Genomic DNA, 19,447 nt, shown 5'->3' with positions numbered 1-19,447 from the left:
GTCACCAGATTTGGAAGTTGGGGAGATGTTTTCCTTTTCCAGCTCCATCAGGCCTCGCAGTGTAAAAGAGCACCAAAATAAACAGAGTCTGCGGAGAGGGAATGAAAGAGAATACTGTTTGGGAGCACAAACACTGCCGCCCCGACTGCACTCGGAATTCCTTTTCTCCTGGATTCCTGGCGCGCGGCCAGGCGACATGCGAGAGCGAGAGGACAGGGGGACAGGGCGAGGAGCAGCTGCGCCTCTCCGCCGGTACCTGCGCCATTATAAATAACCTTCACTGGACGCGTTAACTGTCGCTTTTCCAGATCCTCCTCGGCCCCGCGGACCCAAGCGTCTCTGAGCGCTGTGCCGGGCTGCCCCCTGTTCTTTTCTGAATCGAGAAGGGCGGTCAGCGTTAACGAGAGAGCCACGCTCGGTTTTTCACGGGCTCATTTGCCAGCTACAGTTCTGCGTGAATCTGTTAATGTTTACTTGAAGTACCAGATAGCTTTTATCCATCGAAGATTTATCTCCTGGGATTTTCGTCAGGATGGAAAACTTTTTTGGTTTCGTTAAATTATCTGAAGTCCTAAGACGATCTGGCACTGACGGTTGGGTTTCGGCTTCAGCTGGGTCGAGTCCAACTGGAGAAATACGAAATGCGCCCATTTGCATGTTAACACCCTGGATCATGTGTCACATTAGCAGTATTCCACGGAAAAAATGGTTTTTCCTGTGACTTCACTTCAGCCTCTCTCTGTGCTCGTCTAAATACATGATGTAACTTTGCCCAAATTAAATAAGCCTTTATTTTGCAGAGGTCAATGGTATTATGAATATTCCTTCAGATAATACGGCTTAGAAAATCCTGGGGGCTAACTTGATTAGCTCTGTAGCTGCAGGGAGGCAGAACGCCAGGAAACTCATTTGGGAATGGAGATGGCTGGTCTGGATATAGTCTTGGGGGTGGGGGTGGGGGGGGGGGACTCTGCTAAGTGCTTCATGAAACGCTCAGCCTTGACACTTCTCCTGACAGCTACCCCCTTGCTGTTCTCCCACCGCTGTTATTGTGAAAGCCCCGTTGGACGGTCTCTCTGAACTCAAGTTATTATTACCATCAGCTCTTTTTGGTGGACAGGTTCCTCCCACGCTTTTCGCTTGGCCTTCGAATCAAAGCAAACGAGTTTACGCTGTAAAGGAGACCTTCGCAATGCGCTGATGTGAGATTTGTGGTTTTGGGCCTGTTCTCGTCAGGCGGCGCTCCCTGCTCTTGGCCCGGCGTATCATAAACACGGTATTAGCGTGTATATTTATTTTGTTATTACTTAAATGTACTCGGCTCATGTTTATTGTGTTAATGACATTTTTTGCGCTCGAAATGCGGTTGGTTTTTTTTTTTTGTCACTTCTAAATCCCTTTGCACTCAAAAACTTTTAGCATCAGCACAGTAGACATAAGGGTTTTTCCGTTTGTAGAAATCTCAAGAGCATGGCCTCTACAAGCGGGGAAGTGTCTTCTGTACTTCATCCTATGAAAAAAAAAGCTCTTCTCCGAAGGTCTTGTAGCCTCCTGTGTATTTGGTTAAACAATGGAAAAAACACTCACTTACATGAGACATTCCACAGGCTGATTACCTCTTACATTAAGTCCCTCACTCTACAAAGCATTTGACTCCTGCCTCAAACATCTGAGGCCCTCAACCCAAACCCAAAGCATCTCGACTGTGTCCCGTTGTGTCTCCCCAGGTCTGTCTTTGTATAGCAAGCTGTTCCAGAGTTACGGCTCCAAAAACAGGTGAGGAGTGTGGAGGACGCCTGCCTGGAGCCTGCCTGTATGAGTGATCTGCGGGTCCCTGGGTTGCGTCCGCACCTTTTCTGCTCCAGGACGCTGAAGTGCATGCTGGGAATGAAGAAGATCACAACAGTACCTTATGTGCGGAAATCCAGGAGATGTGCTCTTACTAACCAAGTAGAATGTCTAGTTTGAACCCTTGCGAGAACTGTCAACATGTTTATGAAAACCTGCAAAACCTCAAAATATTCTCTTTTTGCGAGCAGTTTTCTTTGGCTTATTTGTATGTTGGGCTTTATTTCGAAGGTTGCTATGGTGGCCTTGTGAAATTTCCTATGCAACAAGCTTTTGAGATATGGACCTAGCGGAGAGCAGCTTACAAAGCCTTTTCGTTTGAAGTCCCAGGCTGAGATTGAGCCAATCGCCCTTTCTCCTGTGACAAAGTACAGATGCACATGTACAGAGCTCCCCACGACTTTCTGGTGGCCTTCTACCCTCCCCCCCCACCCCATTTCCCTTAATGCAAGTGCCACTGTGGAAAGATCATGCTGACAGATGCTCACGGACAGCCGTCTGCAGGGGGATTCTGGGTATCCGCAACACTGTGTGTTGCAGTTACCGGCGGTTAATGGTTAAATAGCGGTAAAAAAAGCACACCCAAAGCCAAGTTTATAACATGCTGTGTGTCTCGCATGGAGCTGTACAGGATTGCCAGGTCTTATTACACCAATATTCTGATTAATTCCTGAGGCTTTCAAAGCTGCACACGAAATGGACTGTGTACGAAAGCATAGCTCTGTGGCGGCAATGCTGTTTAGCCAATATCCACTGGCCACAGACTAATAGTCATCATTTCAGAGGTATGTCCCTGCTATGCCCAGTTAATTTGCAGTTGTAAGAAATTGAAAAATTGAAGGAAATTCTCTTAGCGAGTTTTGGGAACGCAACAGAGACCGGCTGCTCTCTAACCTATTATGTCATGCTAACCCGGCAGCTGCCCATTTCATACCGTGTTCCCTGGTTTTTCTTTAACAAGGATTTATGATAACGTCATGAGAATATGTGGTGTGCTTGTTGCCTTTGAAGAATTTGGTTCATAATAGATATTTTGCACACCCCAAGTTTTAAGATTGTAATGTGTATTACTGCATGTCATGTATATGAGAAAGAAAGGTGCCCATTGCCTTTTCCGAGCCTTCAGCTGGGCACCAGTGGGACACAATACCTGCTGTAAACCCTGGAAACTTTATTTTCATTTTTATTCATCTGTCTACTGTTAAACAGTTCAGTGCTACTAATTGGGAAAGCATGGTTTTATGCCTTTGATTTGAGTGACATGTGCTTTATACTCCTAAAAAATAATACTTGAAAATTCTTGTGACCGAGCAATCATTTAAAACTTGAAGCGGACTTTGTGATAAATGCTTTTTTGTAATGACATGGTAAGTATATTTTTTTAAAAGGTTTTGCTATGCATGGGTACATCATTGACAAAATACTGCACCATCCTCATTACCCAGAAGCTTCTGGAATGTCTGTATGTAAATTTCTGGTAGGTGACCAAAAACATCTGAGATGTAGACCTCAGTAATTTCAAGCAACATCGTCTTCACTTACTGTCCTGATATGCTGAGCCAAATTATTTTTGTTTATTCAAATGTTGTCAGTAAAGAATGGACAGTCTCTTAAGAAAATACACATGCCATATGCCAGTGTTCATGAGACTATGAGCAGCCCAGAAGTGAAGTAATCCCATTGGTACTACAGTCCTGATAGCCACCATCTCCTCACTATTCCTAGAATCCACACCGATATACCCAAAATGTAACATGCTGTACCTGCAATACTGTAGCCATTTCATCAAAAGTTGTAAGTAATACCACTTTGTATCATAATTTCAAAAGCAGTTTTAAAAAAAGAATGTACATATTTTAATCAGGTCAGTGTGTGCAGTATATATAAATAGTGTTTATTTTATCCTTAAGTTATAAATAAAATAAACTAATCACGACTCCTGTAGCATTCATTGAGAAGTAATAATGCCGTTTCTGAGATTTTGTTTTCCTTGGATATTTAATCTCATACTTTAAAGATAATATAAAGTACACAGAGTTCGAAATGAGAATTCTCTGTGATTGCTTTTCTTCTTCTGCCAGAATGCCTTTAAAAGTGTAAATATGGCAGACCCCTGAAAGTTGGGAGCTCAGTCCCGTGCTGAATCACACCCAAGCCGGTATAAATGGTGCCCGCTGCTTCTCTACTTGGCACTCGAATAATAATTATGGGTAATGGCTTAGCCACAGACCAGAGTCACCCTTGATCCTGTAAGCCGTTCATGAATGGCTCCATACTTTTAAAATTTATACAAATGTTTGATTAACGATGTATTTAAAAAAAAAAAAAAACTGAATTCAGGAGGATGTACAAGATACAACATATCTGCTCGACAGGTTTTCTCTAGTATTTCGTATTTGCATATTGAAACTCTAATGGTTTTTTTTTTAAAAGGATATTTAGTCATCACTAATGTTATTATACTGAGTAGTGGGAGCAGTGACCTAGGGGCAGGAAGACATGCAACATCAAGACAGCAACTGGAAACAATTCTACCATATTCATCCATTTACAGTACACCTTACAGCAAGAGTGAGAGTCTGTATTACATTTCAAAAAGGAAAATTTCAAAATGTCATCTGGCTTTGCCTGAAATGCATAAAGAAAACAAAATTTGTCCAAGACCTTTTTTTAATATAAAAAGTGTTTCAGGAGTAATAGAAATAACAATATTAACAGTTTGTGATTTTGTGAAATGTTCACTTAGTGACATACATTATTAATCTTTTTTTGCAACAGAAAATGTCGGCTTCATTTATGAACGAAAACGTCCCTAAAATTCTGTTGTGTAACAGAGGTAAACGCAACGATGAAAATATTATTTCAAAAGTAAAGTTCTTTTCCAGCATGTTGTATTTTTCCTAAGACTATTTGAATCCATAAGCATGTCTCCTAGATGAACAGTGTCGGGTACTGTGATGCGCCCAGCGCTAGTTTCCAGCATGGAGAATCCCCTCCGTACGCTTTTTGGTACGTCAAGGCTTTAAGTGGGCATTCCCAAAAAAAGGATTTGCTGCTGTAGCTTTGGCCATACAGTGCTTTAATATACCCTTTCGTATTCGTTTCACTTTAAATCCAGCAGGCATTTTCAGATTCTTCTTTATTTCGACTGCAGCTTTGAGCCAGCAGCTCTCCTACTGCTTGTGGTAAGAAAGCTTTTGTCTGTCTTTTTAAAAAGAATTTAACAGAGGTTTATCTGAAATGCCCAGGATTATCAAGCAAAAGAGCCAGTTCACAAAATGCTGAAAAAATCAAGGAAAAAACACTTGGAACTTGAGAAGAAAAAAACAAAAACAAAACCAAAAAAAGTTGAAAAAAGAGAAGAAATTGTGTAGAGGTCTGGTTCTGGAGCATGTCCTCACACTAAGATGTTTTTTTTTTAAGTGGTGTTTTTTCAAGCCGAGCCGTCTGGGCACACGGTCAGTGTGTGGGTAGAGCGGGCAGCCATGTCGCTTTCATGCGGGCCCCTGGTGTGAGGTGGACAGAGGTATTCTTCTTGGTAAGGGGGGGCAACTGGGGTGGGCGCCCCATCAGCAACCCCCCCCCGCCCGCCCGCCAGATGACTCTCTGCCAGACCACCGCCTCGCTCTCAGCTGCACTTGCAGGATTTGACGATCATGTTTGACAGCTGCTCCACCTTGGGGTTCCGTCCCACGTAGTACAGGATAGTTAGGGGTTCCAGGTCCTGGGGGACGCAGCAGGGGGAGGCTGAGGCCTCTGGGTTCAGGGTGTTGTACAGGCTCAGCAGCTGTGAGGAAGACAGACAAGCATCAGTCAAGGCGACAGCCCTCCCTCTTGCTGCATGCACAAGCCTCAGTTGGGCTAGCTGCGCAACGTGTCAGTCTGCATTTATTAGCTTATTTACTGTTTTTTGCTTGTGTTGTTGTTTTCAAATTGATTTGTTCAGTTTTCAATGGAACAGCAGCATACTTGAAAGTTTGCTACTGTAGGAAGTTGCCCAGGTTCATGGCCCTGGTGCACCATGGGGCAAGGCAGCCGGTTGTTCTCTCACCGAGCTGTGTGTGGTGTCAGCACTGCGTAGGTATGGGCAGGGCCCGGAGCAGAAGTTGGCGTAGTAGCCCTTGGGTTCGTGGATCCACCTCCAGCCCAGGTCCTGTCGGAAGTCGATGTAGAGAGGGCGCACACAGCAGTTCTCTTCGTAATTACTGCCAATGGAAAGAAGCAAGCATGGAACATTATTCTCAAGCTCTGGTTGTGTGTGCCTTGTTCTTTTCCGTCCTGAATTCCAACTCTGGATGGGACTTTAGAAGTTCTGAAATTCCACTGGTACGTAAATAGTTTTTATGGATTCTTGGTGTCCTATCAGGGGTCTACTATTGCCTGTTGAGGTGACCTGGGGGTCAATGCACCGCTTAACACCATCCAGAGAGGAAGTATTTCAGAAATTGAATTAATGGACAGATCTGGACTTGCATGGGGCTGAATAAGCCTTTGCCATGCGTGCACCATCTGATAGTGGTGAGAAGATACTTAATCTTTCAGCTGGCACTTTACTCCAGAGAGATTGGAGAAAAAAAAGAACTTTTCTCTGGAGAGACCTAGACATTTTTGCTTGTGGAACTCGTCTATACAACCGGATTATAACTGAAGCGGATAATAATCTTCAAGACATCCTGCCAGGAGTTTTAACACATGCCGTTTCCACTACTTAAGAATGTACGTTAAGCAGCACTGGCATTTATATTTGTGAATCGTGAGAGGCATGAGGCTGAACAAGGGGTGGCGTCAAGATGGAAAATGGGGTAGTATTACAGTTCTGCATGTCACTCTGTAATTGGGGGCGGTGAGGAGGTGTCAGTCATGGAGGCTGCACGTACGTGAAGCAGTAGTTTGTGTCCAGCGCCCGCTTGCGCCGGCGGGACGATGTCTGGGCGTCCAAACGATGGGGTGGCAGCATCATGAGTATGAGGTGGGGGAAGAGCTGCTCCTTCGGTTTCTTCAGTCGGCTGAGGTCTAAGCGATGCTGTTCATCATAGTCCCCCTCCACCCCTGGAGGACAAAGAAGAGAGGCTGCTCAGTCAGGATCCTACTAAAACACTCACGTCTTTTCTGCAAACACACCATCGCTTAACTTCAACATCACAAGAGCGGCTGTGTCTCCAGCCTCGCCGCTGCTTGTAGCTACCCGTTTCACCAGGGTGCCGAGCTGCCCCCCAACCCCCAACCCCCCCTTCCGTCTGTTCTGCCTTCCTTCTGCTCATCCGATCTGCCGCTGATGGCAAAAGCAGCGGGTGTCCCGTGGGGGATGATGCGGGTGGATATGGACGCCCCTCTTTAATTTGGGGCCAAGCATCTGTGCGCCTGCAGCAGCACATTCCGCCTGTCGTGGCTGGTTGGGGCAGTGTTCCCCATTCTGAGGCCCGGGGGCCAAGAGCCTCTGTGCTAAGTGAGATACCAGCCAGAGAGCTTTCCCATGAACACAGATCATTCTCAGAGAAGGAAATCACTAAATATGCACGTTTTTCAAACCCTCTGTGGATATATTTACAGGTTTGCATGAAACCTCACTGTAAATATTAACTATTAAGGAATGTACTGGATGAACTTTTACAAGCTTTTTGAGATCCTAACAATAAAAACAAAGAAAAGGAGATATGAATCCACTAAGAATACAAAGGAACAAAGTGGCTTCAAAGTTGGCTTCTCTCTGAAACTTGAGACCCCTCATAATGCTGTGTTTTATGATTTGTCTCACCTTTGAACTTGACCTCAAGCACTTCGTTGACGTTCTCTATGATATCTCCATTGGAGTTGAAGGTGTGGCAGGGACAGTGCACGCTGATCTCCAGGCCCAGATTAGTCTCTGAGGAGAGAAGAGCCATCAACATCAAGGATAAACCTTTCTGCCATCCCTCAAGGAAGAAGAAAGAGCTTATAGAGTCTATAAGCTTTTTCAAACTTCTCTCTGGATGGCATCAAATGTATTGCTGGAAACAGGAGACAGGAATTATTGTATGGCCTTGCCTCACTCACCTCGGTACATTAGCCACTCTCTGACTGTTTCTGTCACGTCAAAAGAGACCCATTCGGGTGTTCCCTTAGTCAGGACATTCTTGCCTCCAATGTAGCGCTGCTTGGCGATATGCTCCTCCTTCCTCACAATCTGCCAATCAGACGCAAGTCAGTGACCCTGTTAAACAGTCTGCCTCTGCAGCTGCCTGAGCCAGGATGCCCCAGGCCAAGCATGTTCACTTCATGGAAAAAATGACACCTCCTGTTGATATTCCTCATCTTGCAGGCTAATGCCTGTGTGTTTCCCTGCTGCCAGTGAGAACCGTCAAGCTACAAATACCTCTCAGCTGCTGAATTCAGTCTTAATTTTTATATGCTGCTACGAGCTCTGTGTTTCTGATAAAACTTCACCTGAAATCTCCCAATTGTTGTTAATATTTCAAAATGTCTAATTACTAAATCGTGTTTGGAATAATTCCCTGGTTCACATCAACAAGCAGTGGTACGCAAGGTTAGGGAAATTGAGACTCAGCTTTTAACAGTAAACTAACTATAGTTGACTAAGTTGACTAATACCAAACTCACAAAATGGTCTGAACAATAAAGCCATCTACCCATGAGCGCTCAGACTGTGGGGGCGGGGGGCCCCTAATCTAACCCATGGGGGCTGGATAACCAGGTTCCTGAACAGTGTCAATGTCTAATCTAACTTCCTGTGGGACAAAGAGTGGCCAAAAGGCAACCTTGCCAATTGGGTCCCAACCCGTGTGTGGGGGCGAGCGGCTCGGCTTACTCCCCCCACCGCTGACCCTGTCTCTATCTCTTTGCTGCACTCCTGGAAACAGTCTTGGGTTCCTGACAGGCCGAGCCCGGGTCTGGCCGAGCCCGCCAGAGTGACGGTATGCAGTCCGGAGACGCTCGTCTCCCCTGCAGGAAATGATGGAACTCGATCATGGCTCCCGTCTTCTCAAGGGGGATTTACCATGAAACCAAGCATAAATTCCCGCCCAACACCACCATCTCCACACACAGACAGGTGTAGACACTTACAACCTTGAAGCTGCCCATAGATTGGGTTACAATGTCTGTCACAGTTCAGTGTAGTGGCTGGGAGGGATGAAAAGGGGCGGTGAAGCAAATTTATCCTTTGGTTCCTTTGGTTTTGCATAAGTAGAAACATCTTTGCACTCTTTTTTTTGCTTTACTGAAGATTGAGAAAAGAACACTGAAACAGACAGTTTTGATGGGCCTGACTGTGAAATTGTACATTATGAGCACATTAATATGGAATCCATTTGTCAGACCTGGTATGATGGTCATTAATAGAGAAGAAAGGATGAACTAGAAGACCAATTTGAAAATAATTATTGTTTCCTTCTGCATGTGTTCTTGTGTCCAAACATACAGATAGCTGGCAATGCTATAATCACCCATATTTGGTGCCTTTTCTCATTCTTGCCAAGACAGCAACAGGAAAATGGTACTTGTACACACCTGATAGAGTTCAATTCGCTGCTCGTTCCTCTTGGCGCTGGAGTTGGGCACACGCAGTGCCCGAAACTCAGCACGGAAAAGGTTAGTGGAGTTCTTCTCCATGGCTGAGACGTTGAACCGGAACACCTTGGAAGTGATGCCCTTGGGACAGTAGGGCAAATCATCTGAAAGGCAAGAGGCAGACAAGATATGAACGAGGCCACCAACACACCAACCTTTAAAACTATCTTGTCAATTCATGCCACGTACACACCAGCACTAAAATGAAAGTAAGTGCAGTGTTGAAGACTCACTCTGCCCATGACACCCGTTCAGGTTTCCTCTCCTTTGGAAAAGAATGCTTACTTAAGAGTTTAGGGAGGTGAGCCCATAGACCATCTGTAAGCAATATGAGTCTGATTTAACAAGTTTAAGTCATGAAATTAAACCCAAATGTCCCAACATAGAGGTAGCATAAGTCATGCCTGGGAAGCCAGCATGCTGCTCATCTCCTCTCCACACTACAACAGGTGTTTGGGGAAGACAGGGTAAAAGTCAGGTGTCACTTGGGGCCAGCCACCCTAACTCAGAAGGAGTAACAGCATGCAAGCACCTTGAACCAAATCACCTGAAGCAAACAATTCTCTCCAGAAGACTGGTGATCAGCACCTTGCAGAGTGAATCTCATGAACCTCATGCAGCAAAAATGGAATGAATCCTTAGCAGACACACAGTAGCAGTGGAAAGGGTGAGTGAAAAGAACAGTGGGTGCTGCCTGCTTGATGTTTTCTTTGGCTGAGATTAAATGTAGTTCACCTCATTGAAAGTGCTTAGAACTCCGTACCTCATAAGAATGTGACTCACTGAGCAGTGTGCAAACTGAACTGCAAATTGATAAGGGCAAAACACTAGATTTGTTGGTCAGAGTAGACATTATACTACAATCAAGCTGGCTGGACTGGGCAGCACAGCTAGGTGGATTGTCTAAGATACCTTCCTGTTTCTGCAGCCCTGCTTGAGGAAGTTTTTATTTTTTCAATCATAAAGCTATTGAATGGTTTATTATTCTAACAGGCAGCATGCAGGCAAGCTGTGTAGAGTGAAACAAACGCACGGCAAGCATTTTACGAGCTTGGTGGAAACTCATTTATAGCCTAGCCGTCGGTTATTTATTTGCTGAGCCGTGCTATTTTAATTGGCCATTTAACGTTTCCGATTTGCTTGTGGCTAGCCTTCGACATTGTATCTTAGGTAATATTAATCCGGTCTGGTATGACGTTCAAAAATAGTGAAGATTAACAAAGGAAGTACAGAAAAAAGTTTTTGTTTGTGTGTGCATGGGGTTTTGCTTGAGACCCATATGGCTAATATTTCCATTTTACTGTACCTTAGCGGTTATCTAACTTCCAATGATTCCAGCCTATTTTTGATGAGCCTGCCTTTGGGATGTGTCATAAGCCAAATAACAATGTTCTACTCGTCCCTGAGGTGTAAGATGGCAAGAGCCCCCCGCCCCAAATCACAGCCCAGGGGAGATTTGAAATTCTAATCAAGCCTTTGGTTTCCTTTTCGATTACCTCATTTTTTCTGTTGCCATGGCTTTAGGTGGATTTTGCATTATGGCTTACTTTTGCCAAGGAAGGTAATTTGTTCCATGGCTGTGAGTGCTGGGTATTTCAGGGATAATTGGACTGCAATCCATGAACTAATTTACTGTCCCCTCCCCCTTATTATCAAATTTGAGGATCCGTGCCAGCATCGGGATACCGACATCCGAAAGACCTCACCCTGAAAAATTACAAAGAGCCTCAGGCTTCCAACTACCTTTCTTGGTCTGCAGTCCTTTTCCAACATGTAACGAGCTGAGACAGTGTCATCGAGGCCATTTCCTTAGGCCACTAACTGTTTTCACATGTCGCTATTGAAATGATCAACATTTGTTCTTTTATGCAGATTGCATCAAAGGTCTTGAGTTGGCTATGGTCTTCTGAGTGCTGCTAAGTGAATATACCTTTTTTGTGTCTTACAGAATACAATATAAATTTTAAAATCATACACACACACTCATTTTAAGTTACATTTCTTGAGCTCTGGTTTTAGCTTATGTCCTTCAGAAACCTCTACAGCTATGTCTTTAGAAAGTTAGTAATGCCTTTCAGAACCTTTACACGACTAAATATTATTCGGCTTAAAATAGGCCATACCTCACTTTCCCTGCATACTTCCCCCATTCTCTGCATTACCTGATGGTAGCTATAAAAGGGTTTTCCGGCAAATGGGAAGGAGGCTGTCAGCTGCTGTTGGAAAGGTCTACCATGTGAGACCCCTGCACTTAAACTCACCGGGTGGCTGGGCAGGGGGGAGTCCCTTCAGGAGTCCAATGGAATTTCACAGGAAGCCCTCCCACCTGTGTTTTCCCTGGAGTCTCCTCCGCTGAGCCAAATGTTCTGGGCTCTGGAGCTGGAGAAGCTCCGGCCTCCAGACAGACTGCCTCCTGACACTAGTCCAGCCTCTATCCCTGCTCCCCCACCCGCCCACACCCTAGACACTGCCAGGTGCCCCCGCCCCAGCTCCCCGCGTCTGGTATGTCCCGCCAAGCTGGGGGCTTCTCACGGGTGAATGATGTCACACTGCAGCTCCCAAAACAATCCGCACAATCGGGCTATTCCAATGGCCCCGCAGGTTCACTGTGATGTCAGTCTCTCCTAAATGGTTGAAGTAAACAAAGGAAATGGGAAATGTGGAGAGCAGGTGCTGGCCAGCTGGTGATAGGACTAGGGCTGGTCCACTGCTGAACGACTACAGCAAAAATTTGAGAGCAAGGTGCCCGAATACACTATGTATCGTTTAAATGTGTTGGCCAAACCCACACATCAAAAACTGGAGCATTTTGAGGCATGTACAGTAATGAGCATACCAAATAGATATTCCTTTCCAAGCTGCTTAATAATTTTATAATCTTCCTGTGCACTGCCATTGTACCTTTGAGGAAGGTACTTAAACATTGTTTCAGTAAATATCCAGGTGTCTAAATGGATTGCATGTAATGAAAGTAACTGTAACAAAAGCCCCATTGAGACGTATATTAAATTAAGCTGAAGTGAAATCTCCTTGATGCTATTTTAAATGCGCTAAATAACTGTGGTGATGTCACCATCATGATGTTAAAAGTGGAAGTATCCTCACTGCTTCTCTTCATTCTGGTACCAGAAGCAGCATCTGTGTGCAAGTTGATTTTGTTGGCTTAATAAATTGGTATTGTTTTATAGTTAGGGGCGACAGTGTGCGGTTGTGTTTAGTCAGCCACAGTGAGCAGTTACAGCACGGAGTACAAATCTAATGAGACTACCCTGCTCTTTGCTTCCATGAACCGTCCCTCGCCGTCTCCATCTACCCCAAATAAATCACTTCCCTGGGAGCCGAGCGACCGACTGTGCTGGATGAGATAATGTGATGAAGTTATCTGTTGAAGTAAGACCACTTTTTTCCATTTGATCAAAAGTGAAGGAGGAAAAAAGCAGGAGGGAGAATTTCTGGACTGGGCCAGAGAATTCTGTCTCTGTTTGGTTTTGGGATGACATCACCTTTCTAATATTTCATATATCAGAAATCCTGCTGTCCTCGGGTCCAATCCACCCTCCTTCCTTTGCTGAATCAATGATTGCTGTACGCCAAATGCACTCAACCATTGTATAAAAGGAGGCTTTTAAAATAACCAGTGATCCCCTTCCGTTTCCTCTCAGAGTCTGCTTCTTTTACACCTGTCAGACTAATGAGATGGCTCAGAGAATTCCAGTGATGGCGAGGTTTCGATGGCTTTTATGAAATGGCTCTGCCAAAGGTCAAGGTTCCATTTGCTATTTTTGAGTCTTATTTTTTTTAAAAGGTACCTTTCTGCCCACACATAGATGCCAAGCAGTGTTACTCGCTCACTTTCCTCCCTTCCCTCCACAAACTGTCAAGAAGCACGGTGCAACCATGGGCGACTTAGCTGACCTCTTGCAGCTGGCATTGGTTCTAATGTGATGGCGGTGCCCTCAGTCTGAACCTCAAGGCCAGCCTGTGTTCCACATGCCTGCTTTTTGGCATGGTCCTGTGGGCAAACACAGGAGCCAGAGGCCTGACACGTCCCATCAGAGGGATTCAGGAAAGCAAGGCCAGCTGAAAGCCACACTGTGCCTGAAACACAGCTGTGGATGGGCAGAAATCTGAAAGGCAGTTGCATTCATAAACAAAGCAGCTCTGTTGAGAGATGTTTGTAAACTGACCATCTTAACACATTAGCTCTGCTTCAATTCCTGGGTGTACTATAGATGTTCTACCTCACAGCAAAGATGGTTATCCTGAAATTCTCCAAACAGGTGAGACATGAACTTAATATACTTTGGAGTGTTCACAAAGTAAAGGGAAACCATATCTGTAGTATCTATAGTGAAGGTGCCTTTACTATACATACTTTCACTTAAAGACTTGTGATCTGACCTACAGTATGGAGTTTGTTTGGCTGTGGTGGAAATATGTACTAGTGCCATATTTTCATATTTCCATCTTTAAAGGAAGTGCAGAGGTAATTGCCATTTCTACAAACCTCAAGTCTTTTACTTATTTCTTGCAAAAGACGTTATGGGAGGACAACCATTCTCTCGCAAACTTTTATTATGACCTTTTTTATGCTTCAATCAGCTCCTCAAATCAGCTTCTGGCACTCTGGGAAAGAACCTGAGAATTTCAGTGTACTGAAAATACCTTTGAGACTTGAGCTAGGCTTTATTAGTGCACGTGGTAAAAAGGAAAAACCCTGGAGCCCCTTCCAAAACCAAGAGTCACAGGAAATGCTTCTTCCTCTATTCAGCTAACGCAACTTAAGAACAGCAGCACAGAGGGAAAAAAAGAGATCCTTCAGCATGAATACAAAAATATTTTGCAGTACTCCCCACATCTAGAAATCATTTGTATAAAGAACTCAGTTCTTGTCCGTCTTGATATAATGTAAATATTCACCAGGGTATCAGCATGATGACAGACAAAACGCAGTTGAATGTTGAGACATGCTATGTTACATATTAAATTACATGTTAATAAAAGACATATAAGTGGGAGTAAATGTGAATGTGCACAGTGAAGAAAACCTATTCTGCCCCCTCAGTTTAAGTTCATTCAAGTTTAAAAAAGGGTAGACCTACAGTAAGAGGCTGTTATTGAAACTGTAATGGAGTTTAACGCCATTGGAAAACAGTAGTTGGCTCTTTGAATACAGCGTAATAGGTAGAGGTGCAGATAGATATTATAAATGTGCTTTGCAGGTGCTTTTACATTTGTTTTTCTGGGACTGAACCAGGGTTGTTGCAAATGTGTATTTTGATTCTCATAAGCACTTGGGGTGACCCCAAACAGATCTGTGAAAGAGGACTCACATGGACTCCTCGGAAGCCCCTGCTAGCATGAAATGCTTGCTCACTTCAAAGGAGTAACATGATGCAAGTCTGTTGTTGCTACAGTCCTGGCTCTATCATACTCACATCTGCTCCCAGCACCATCATACTGGGCTTCATCTGACCTCAAAATTAGTAAGCAAGACTGACAAGACCACAAAAAAGCCCTTTTTCACTCTGGTGGATTGTTTCTTTGCAGAGCCACGCCACCAAAGCTGTTATGTGTAATGTTTGATCCTCTGGTGTTGATAACTGAACATTGTAGCTCTCCTGGTGAGTTTTAGACTTGTTAAATTCAACATAGCAGCACAGTAATGTCAGAGCACAGCCAGAACTAAAATACAAGCCTTTCTTCTCTTGATGGTGTATATCTGAGGTTCAGCAACAGTTGTAAAGCAGTAAGTGAAATTTAAATGGTGGCAATAAAACGTAAGAGGAATAAACCCGTGGCTCTAAAACGCATACATAGATTTTCTTCAAGAAATGCCTTCTGGAGCCAGTCAGTTTGGAGAGGAAAAAGTGACTGACAGTGTACACTAATCAAGGAGAGTGGAGAGTCCAATAAAATGGTTCCGATGGAATGCCTCTGCTTGTCCACTCATTTCGAAGGCTGTGGACCGGCAGCTCCTGGGTTGCAGTGTGATGTAATGCTGCTCTCTCACTCCAAAAGCTCTGTTTGCTTTGCTCTGTTTTCCTCGCTCTTTCCACTGGGGCAAGACACGGCCGTTTCTCGACTCGAGCTCCGTCTGGATCCCGAATCCTGGCCAACTCTTCCGTCACGTGGATAGAGGAAATGCTCCTCTGTGCCAAGCATGGAGGAGGTCCTTCCATTAGTTTAATTTGTTAACATTTCCTCCCCCCCCTTTTTTTTACAGCATCTCTCTCCAGCAGATCTAGCATTGCTTAATCTAGGCCTGATTGTGCTAGTTGCATTCAGAGAAAGGGGGAATTAATTCATGGAAAATGACAGGATGAAGAGGTGTTTTCCACCATATGCTGTGGTTTGAGATGGATTTCAAACTGGTCGGGTTTGTGTCTTCAGGTGTGTTGAAAAAGGCCTGAGTTTCACCATGATTATCATTTGCCATAGTCAGGTTTCACTGTGCTACACTGCTGCAAGGGCTGGAGGATAACCAGAATGGGATGACTGACAGGGCATTGGCAACAGGCTTCTTACGTAACACCAAGAAATCAACAGGCCCCTGATTTATTCAACAGACCAAGTAGATCTAATCCACACTACCACAGAATAAAGTCATAAAGGAAAGCAACGTGATAGTAGGCTAAAGTTTTTTTTAGAGCTGGGTCTTACTGTACTACAGTGCAAACAACCACATTACTCCCATTTGTCTTTTAATTACCTCTTATACATGCACAATCGGAACTTTGTGCAAAATAGGGACAAAGGCGATCTAAAATGAGTAAATTATGGTAGTAGTGCTTTGTGTCTGTACAGGTCACAAGGAAGTCAGCTCTTCAGACCATTGCGAATGCAATCTGGGATTTTCAGGTTAAAGGGTTCAGACGGATCATAAAACGGTGTCACACCATAGCCAATCCATGTCTCTTTACAGGCATTCTCATTCATTAGTTTTCGACCAGACACAAAATTATATCAACTCTGTACGCTGCTCACCGTTGTAGCGTTCGCATAATAACATTTCACGTCACACCAGCGGCGTAAAATGGTTTTTCAAGTGGACACAGCATTCCACCCGTTAGGCAATGTGACAGTGCCAACCAATAGTAGCCAAATGCGTCTAATAATCTGGCTAGTAATCAGACAGACAACACAGTGGAATAAATGTTTGACATAAACCTGAGTGAAATGTGACAAATTAACATACAAACAATACTTACTGTTCTCCGGAGATCCCTGAATCATGTTGAATTTATATATCTCTTTGGCGTAATATTCGGTCTCCGTGTTATCCTGGCCACAACTTTGCTGTCGGTCCCTCCCCAACTCCTCTAACAGTTCCTTCGTACTGTTATACAGGGCCAGCACTTGGGAGGTAACCTGGTTCGGATCCACTGACTGAGGCGGCGGGCTTGTCAATCGAAGCTTGCTCAGAATTTGTCCCCGGATCGCCTCAACTCTTTTTTTCTTTATATTGTCAATATCCACTGTAGTGCAAGTGGATAGTGACAAACTCATTGTCACGAAATTTAAAAGAAGAAAAAACAAAAGTGATTTACCCAAATACATGTTTCTTTCCTTTGTTGAATGATCGTTTTAAAGTTGATCAATGAAAGTAACTTATTCCCATCAAGCCGAATTGACTCTGTGAAGGGGAAGATCTTACAATATTGTAATATTCAACTTTACGATTTAATAAACTAAATCACTGGTGAATCGATATTTTTTTCTCCTTTTCCTTCGCATTCAGGAACTCGATGAATATTTTCCCCATGTAATTCCCATTTTGTCAGTGATGATTTACAATGGGTGAACGTTCTTTGAAATCCAGGATAGTACGCCAAGAATATTCCAAATTCATAGTTAGTTCAGAAGTAGTCTTTCTGGAGGTAACGCTTCAACAATCGCCCCCTTTTGCCCTACCTTCCCTCATAACTTAAACAACACACATCTCAGATATCTTCTTTCCTCAAGCGCACTGAACAGCTTTCAGTTTGTCCACATACAGCCTTGCATCCCGTTCGTCTGTGGAGTTTTTTTCTTTTTCATGAACCACGGTTGCCCACTCTCCCTTTCGGTCCTCTCACCCACACTGCATCTTCAACGAGTCTTGGACTCTGTGAGCGCTATTTGCCTTCGCTGATAATTTATAGTCTGTGCTTCGTGACGTTTTACGGAGGAGGGACCACAGGTTATCGCATCCCCAAATGCGGCAAAACGTTCCCGATATCTTTACCCGTAACCTATGTTTGTTTGAACTGCAAAGGGGCTTTTTTTCCCCACACCAACAAAAGCAAAACCTACATGCCTAATTACATTTATTTTCAGTGATTATTATTATTATTATTTAACTTTGGAGAATGTTGACTGTATGACACTAACCATGTGTTTAAGGAATGGTTACAATGTCTGCCTTAAAATATTAAATATAAAATGACACACAATTTAGGCTAGTTTCATGTTATAAGGCCAAATGCTTCAACTGCAGTAAACGCCACAATTGAATAAACTTACAGATCACTTCGAACCATTTACGCAAAGTAACACCGTGAACTCAATCACCCTTCAAAGCTGTTGCTTTATTTTTATTTCCCCGGCATCTTCGGGTATGACAATTAATTAATACATCTCTAACAGGATTCGTTACTGTCAAGAAATGAGAGCGCTCCCCCTGGTGGAACTAACAGGAACTTTATTTTTTATACAATGACTCCAACGACCAATAGCCCAGGTAGGTTTTTGTACAACTCAAAAGCCTACATTTAACCATTATTTCACTGTTTGATTGACTTCACTGTATATACCATTGAATATACCACTGAATTATTAGCTCTCAAGATTTTTTTTATTGTACTATATTACAGTAAGCTACAAAAATGAATGGCTTTGTTTGATTAGCCTATCACTCACTCGTGTGCAGCCTTCTGTTGCATGCTTCTTCCTCTTCTTTATCTTTACTATCCCATGGTGGGAGCACAAGTGAAGTGCTCAAAGTTCACAAAACAATGCGGCGGTTTTCAATGGTGATCTATAAAACATTCACAAGTATAAATGGTTCATGGATGAATTCAAATCCTGCATTGGACATACAGCTCTGTGTAAAGTAACTTGACTAGGCTCACATTCAACTTCATATATTGTAAGAACACTGAAAAATCTCTAATGCCATTGCTTCAAAAACTACACAGATTTATTATTTCTCCCAAAGCTGCCACATCTTCCTACAGTTCAGTAGGATGTGAACTAGTTCTCTTCCTAATTACAGTAAGCGGCTAAGCTGCACAGCCGTTGCATCAGATAATTACATACTTTTGGTTTTGGATTAGATAATCCAAGGAGTCTGGCATTGACTCCTTCAAATAAATTATACTGCACGTGGTTATCAGGATACACACAACTTGCAAAGCAGTATGAACCTTCTGGAGTACAGTGCATCGGTGATGGCTCCATTTTTGGCATCTTTGTGAGCTGTAATGCCTTTACAAAAGGACTTAATGCAAGAGAGAAATTAGAGGGAATTTATGGTGAACAGAAACTATTATTACAAAAAACATTTCAACTATATTGCAGGACAAGTCCTGAATCATGAGTGTATATTTTACAGGGGTTATTTTCAAAATTATTCCACATTACCTTTGTCTCCAAGACAACTTCACCTCTTTAAATTATTTTTAAGTTTTCATTAGCATCTAATTAATTTTGGTTTTGTGTAGCCTGCATTGATTTCTTGAAATGAATAAAATTCAAATTCTTTCCCGAGGGTCACAATTCAATGACATGCAGCTTGTGGCAGAAAACCTGATGTCACTTGGTTGGAGTAGAAGTGTTTGTTTCAAACATCTCTTTATATGGAAAGGTCTAAGGGATTTAAATCAACATTCACTGGCAATGTACCAGTAAACAATACAATATCCCAACTGCTGGCCCATAACCAACTATCCATTGAGTTGCAAAAATAAACGAAACGTTCCTATTGGATTCCATAAGAACAAATTAGCTCACTATTCAATCTGGCATATACTATACTTTTCAAAAAATATTT

At 43.3% G+C, this 19,447-nt stretch overlaps 2 protein-coding genes across 2 annotated transcripts in view; one reads left to right on the top strand and one right to left on the bottom strand.

The window, feature by feature from the left end:
* ttll5 (tubulin tyrosine ligase-like family, member 5) overlaps positions 1-2,223 on the top strand; it is an 84,680-nt gene extending 82,457 nt beyond the window's left edge. The window contains 1 exon segment of the mRNA XM_064328042.1: positions 1,728-2,223. Coding sequence (XP_064184112.1) covers positions 1,728-1,780 — 53 coding nt within the window. The 3' untranslated portion in view covers positions 1,781-2,223.
* Positions 2,224-4,145: 1,922 nt separating this feature from the next.
* tgfb3 (transforming growth factor, beta 3) lies at positions 4,146-17,520 on the bottom strand. The gene is made up of 7 exons (XM_064328007.1): positions 16,626-17,520; positions 9,355-9,518; positions 7,882-8,011; positions 7,604-7,711; positions 6,726-6,897; positions 5,900-6,053; positions 4,146-5,635 (listed from the first exon to the last, which is right to left on the bottom strand). Exons 1-7 carry the CDS (start codon positions 16,972-16,974, stop codon positions 5,477-5,479), a joined length of 1,236 nt encoding a protein of 411 aa, XP_064184077.1. The 5' UTR covers positions 16,975-17,520; the 3' UTR covers positions 4,146-5,476.
* Between the last annotated feature and the right edge of the window lie 1,927 nt (positions 17,521-19,447).

The sequence above is a fragment of the Anguilla rostrata genome, chromosome 1 (genome assembly GCF_018555375.3).
Source record: "Anguilla rostrata isolate EN2019 chromosome 1, ASM1855537v3, whole genome shotgun sequence".
NCBI lineage: Eukaryota > Metazoa > Chordata > Actinopteri > Anguilliformes > Anguillidae > Anguilla > Anguilla rostrata.
This window is presented reverse-complemented; position numbering and strand designations above follow the sequence as displayed.

What these genes read in the sequence shown, in the direction of transcription:
- tgfb3 (XM_064328007.1), bottom strand. Translation starts at nt 16,974, where the DNA reads ATGTATTTGGGTAAATCACTTTTGTTTTTTCTTCTTTTAAATTTCGTG. An exon ending in GACACAAACTACTGCTTCAC is followed by an intron (nt 6,054 to 6,725) that starts GTACGTGCAGCC and finishes TTCCATTGGCAG; the next exon opens with TAATTACGAAGAGAACTGCT. An exon ending in CTGACACCACACACAGCTCG is followed by an intron (nt 5,636 to 5,899) that starts GTGAGAGAACAA and finishes TCTTCCTCACAG; the next exon opens with CTGCTGAGCCTGTACAACAC.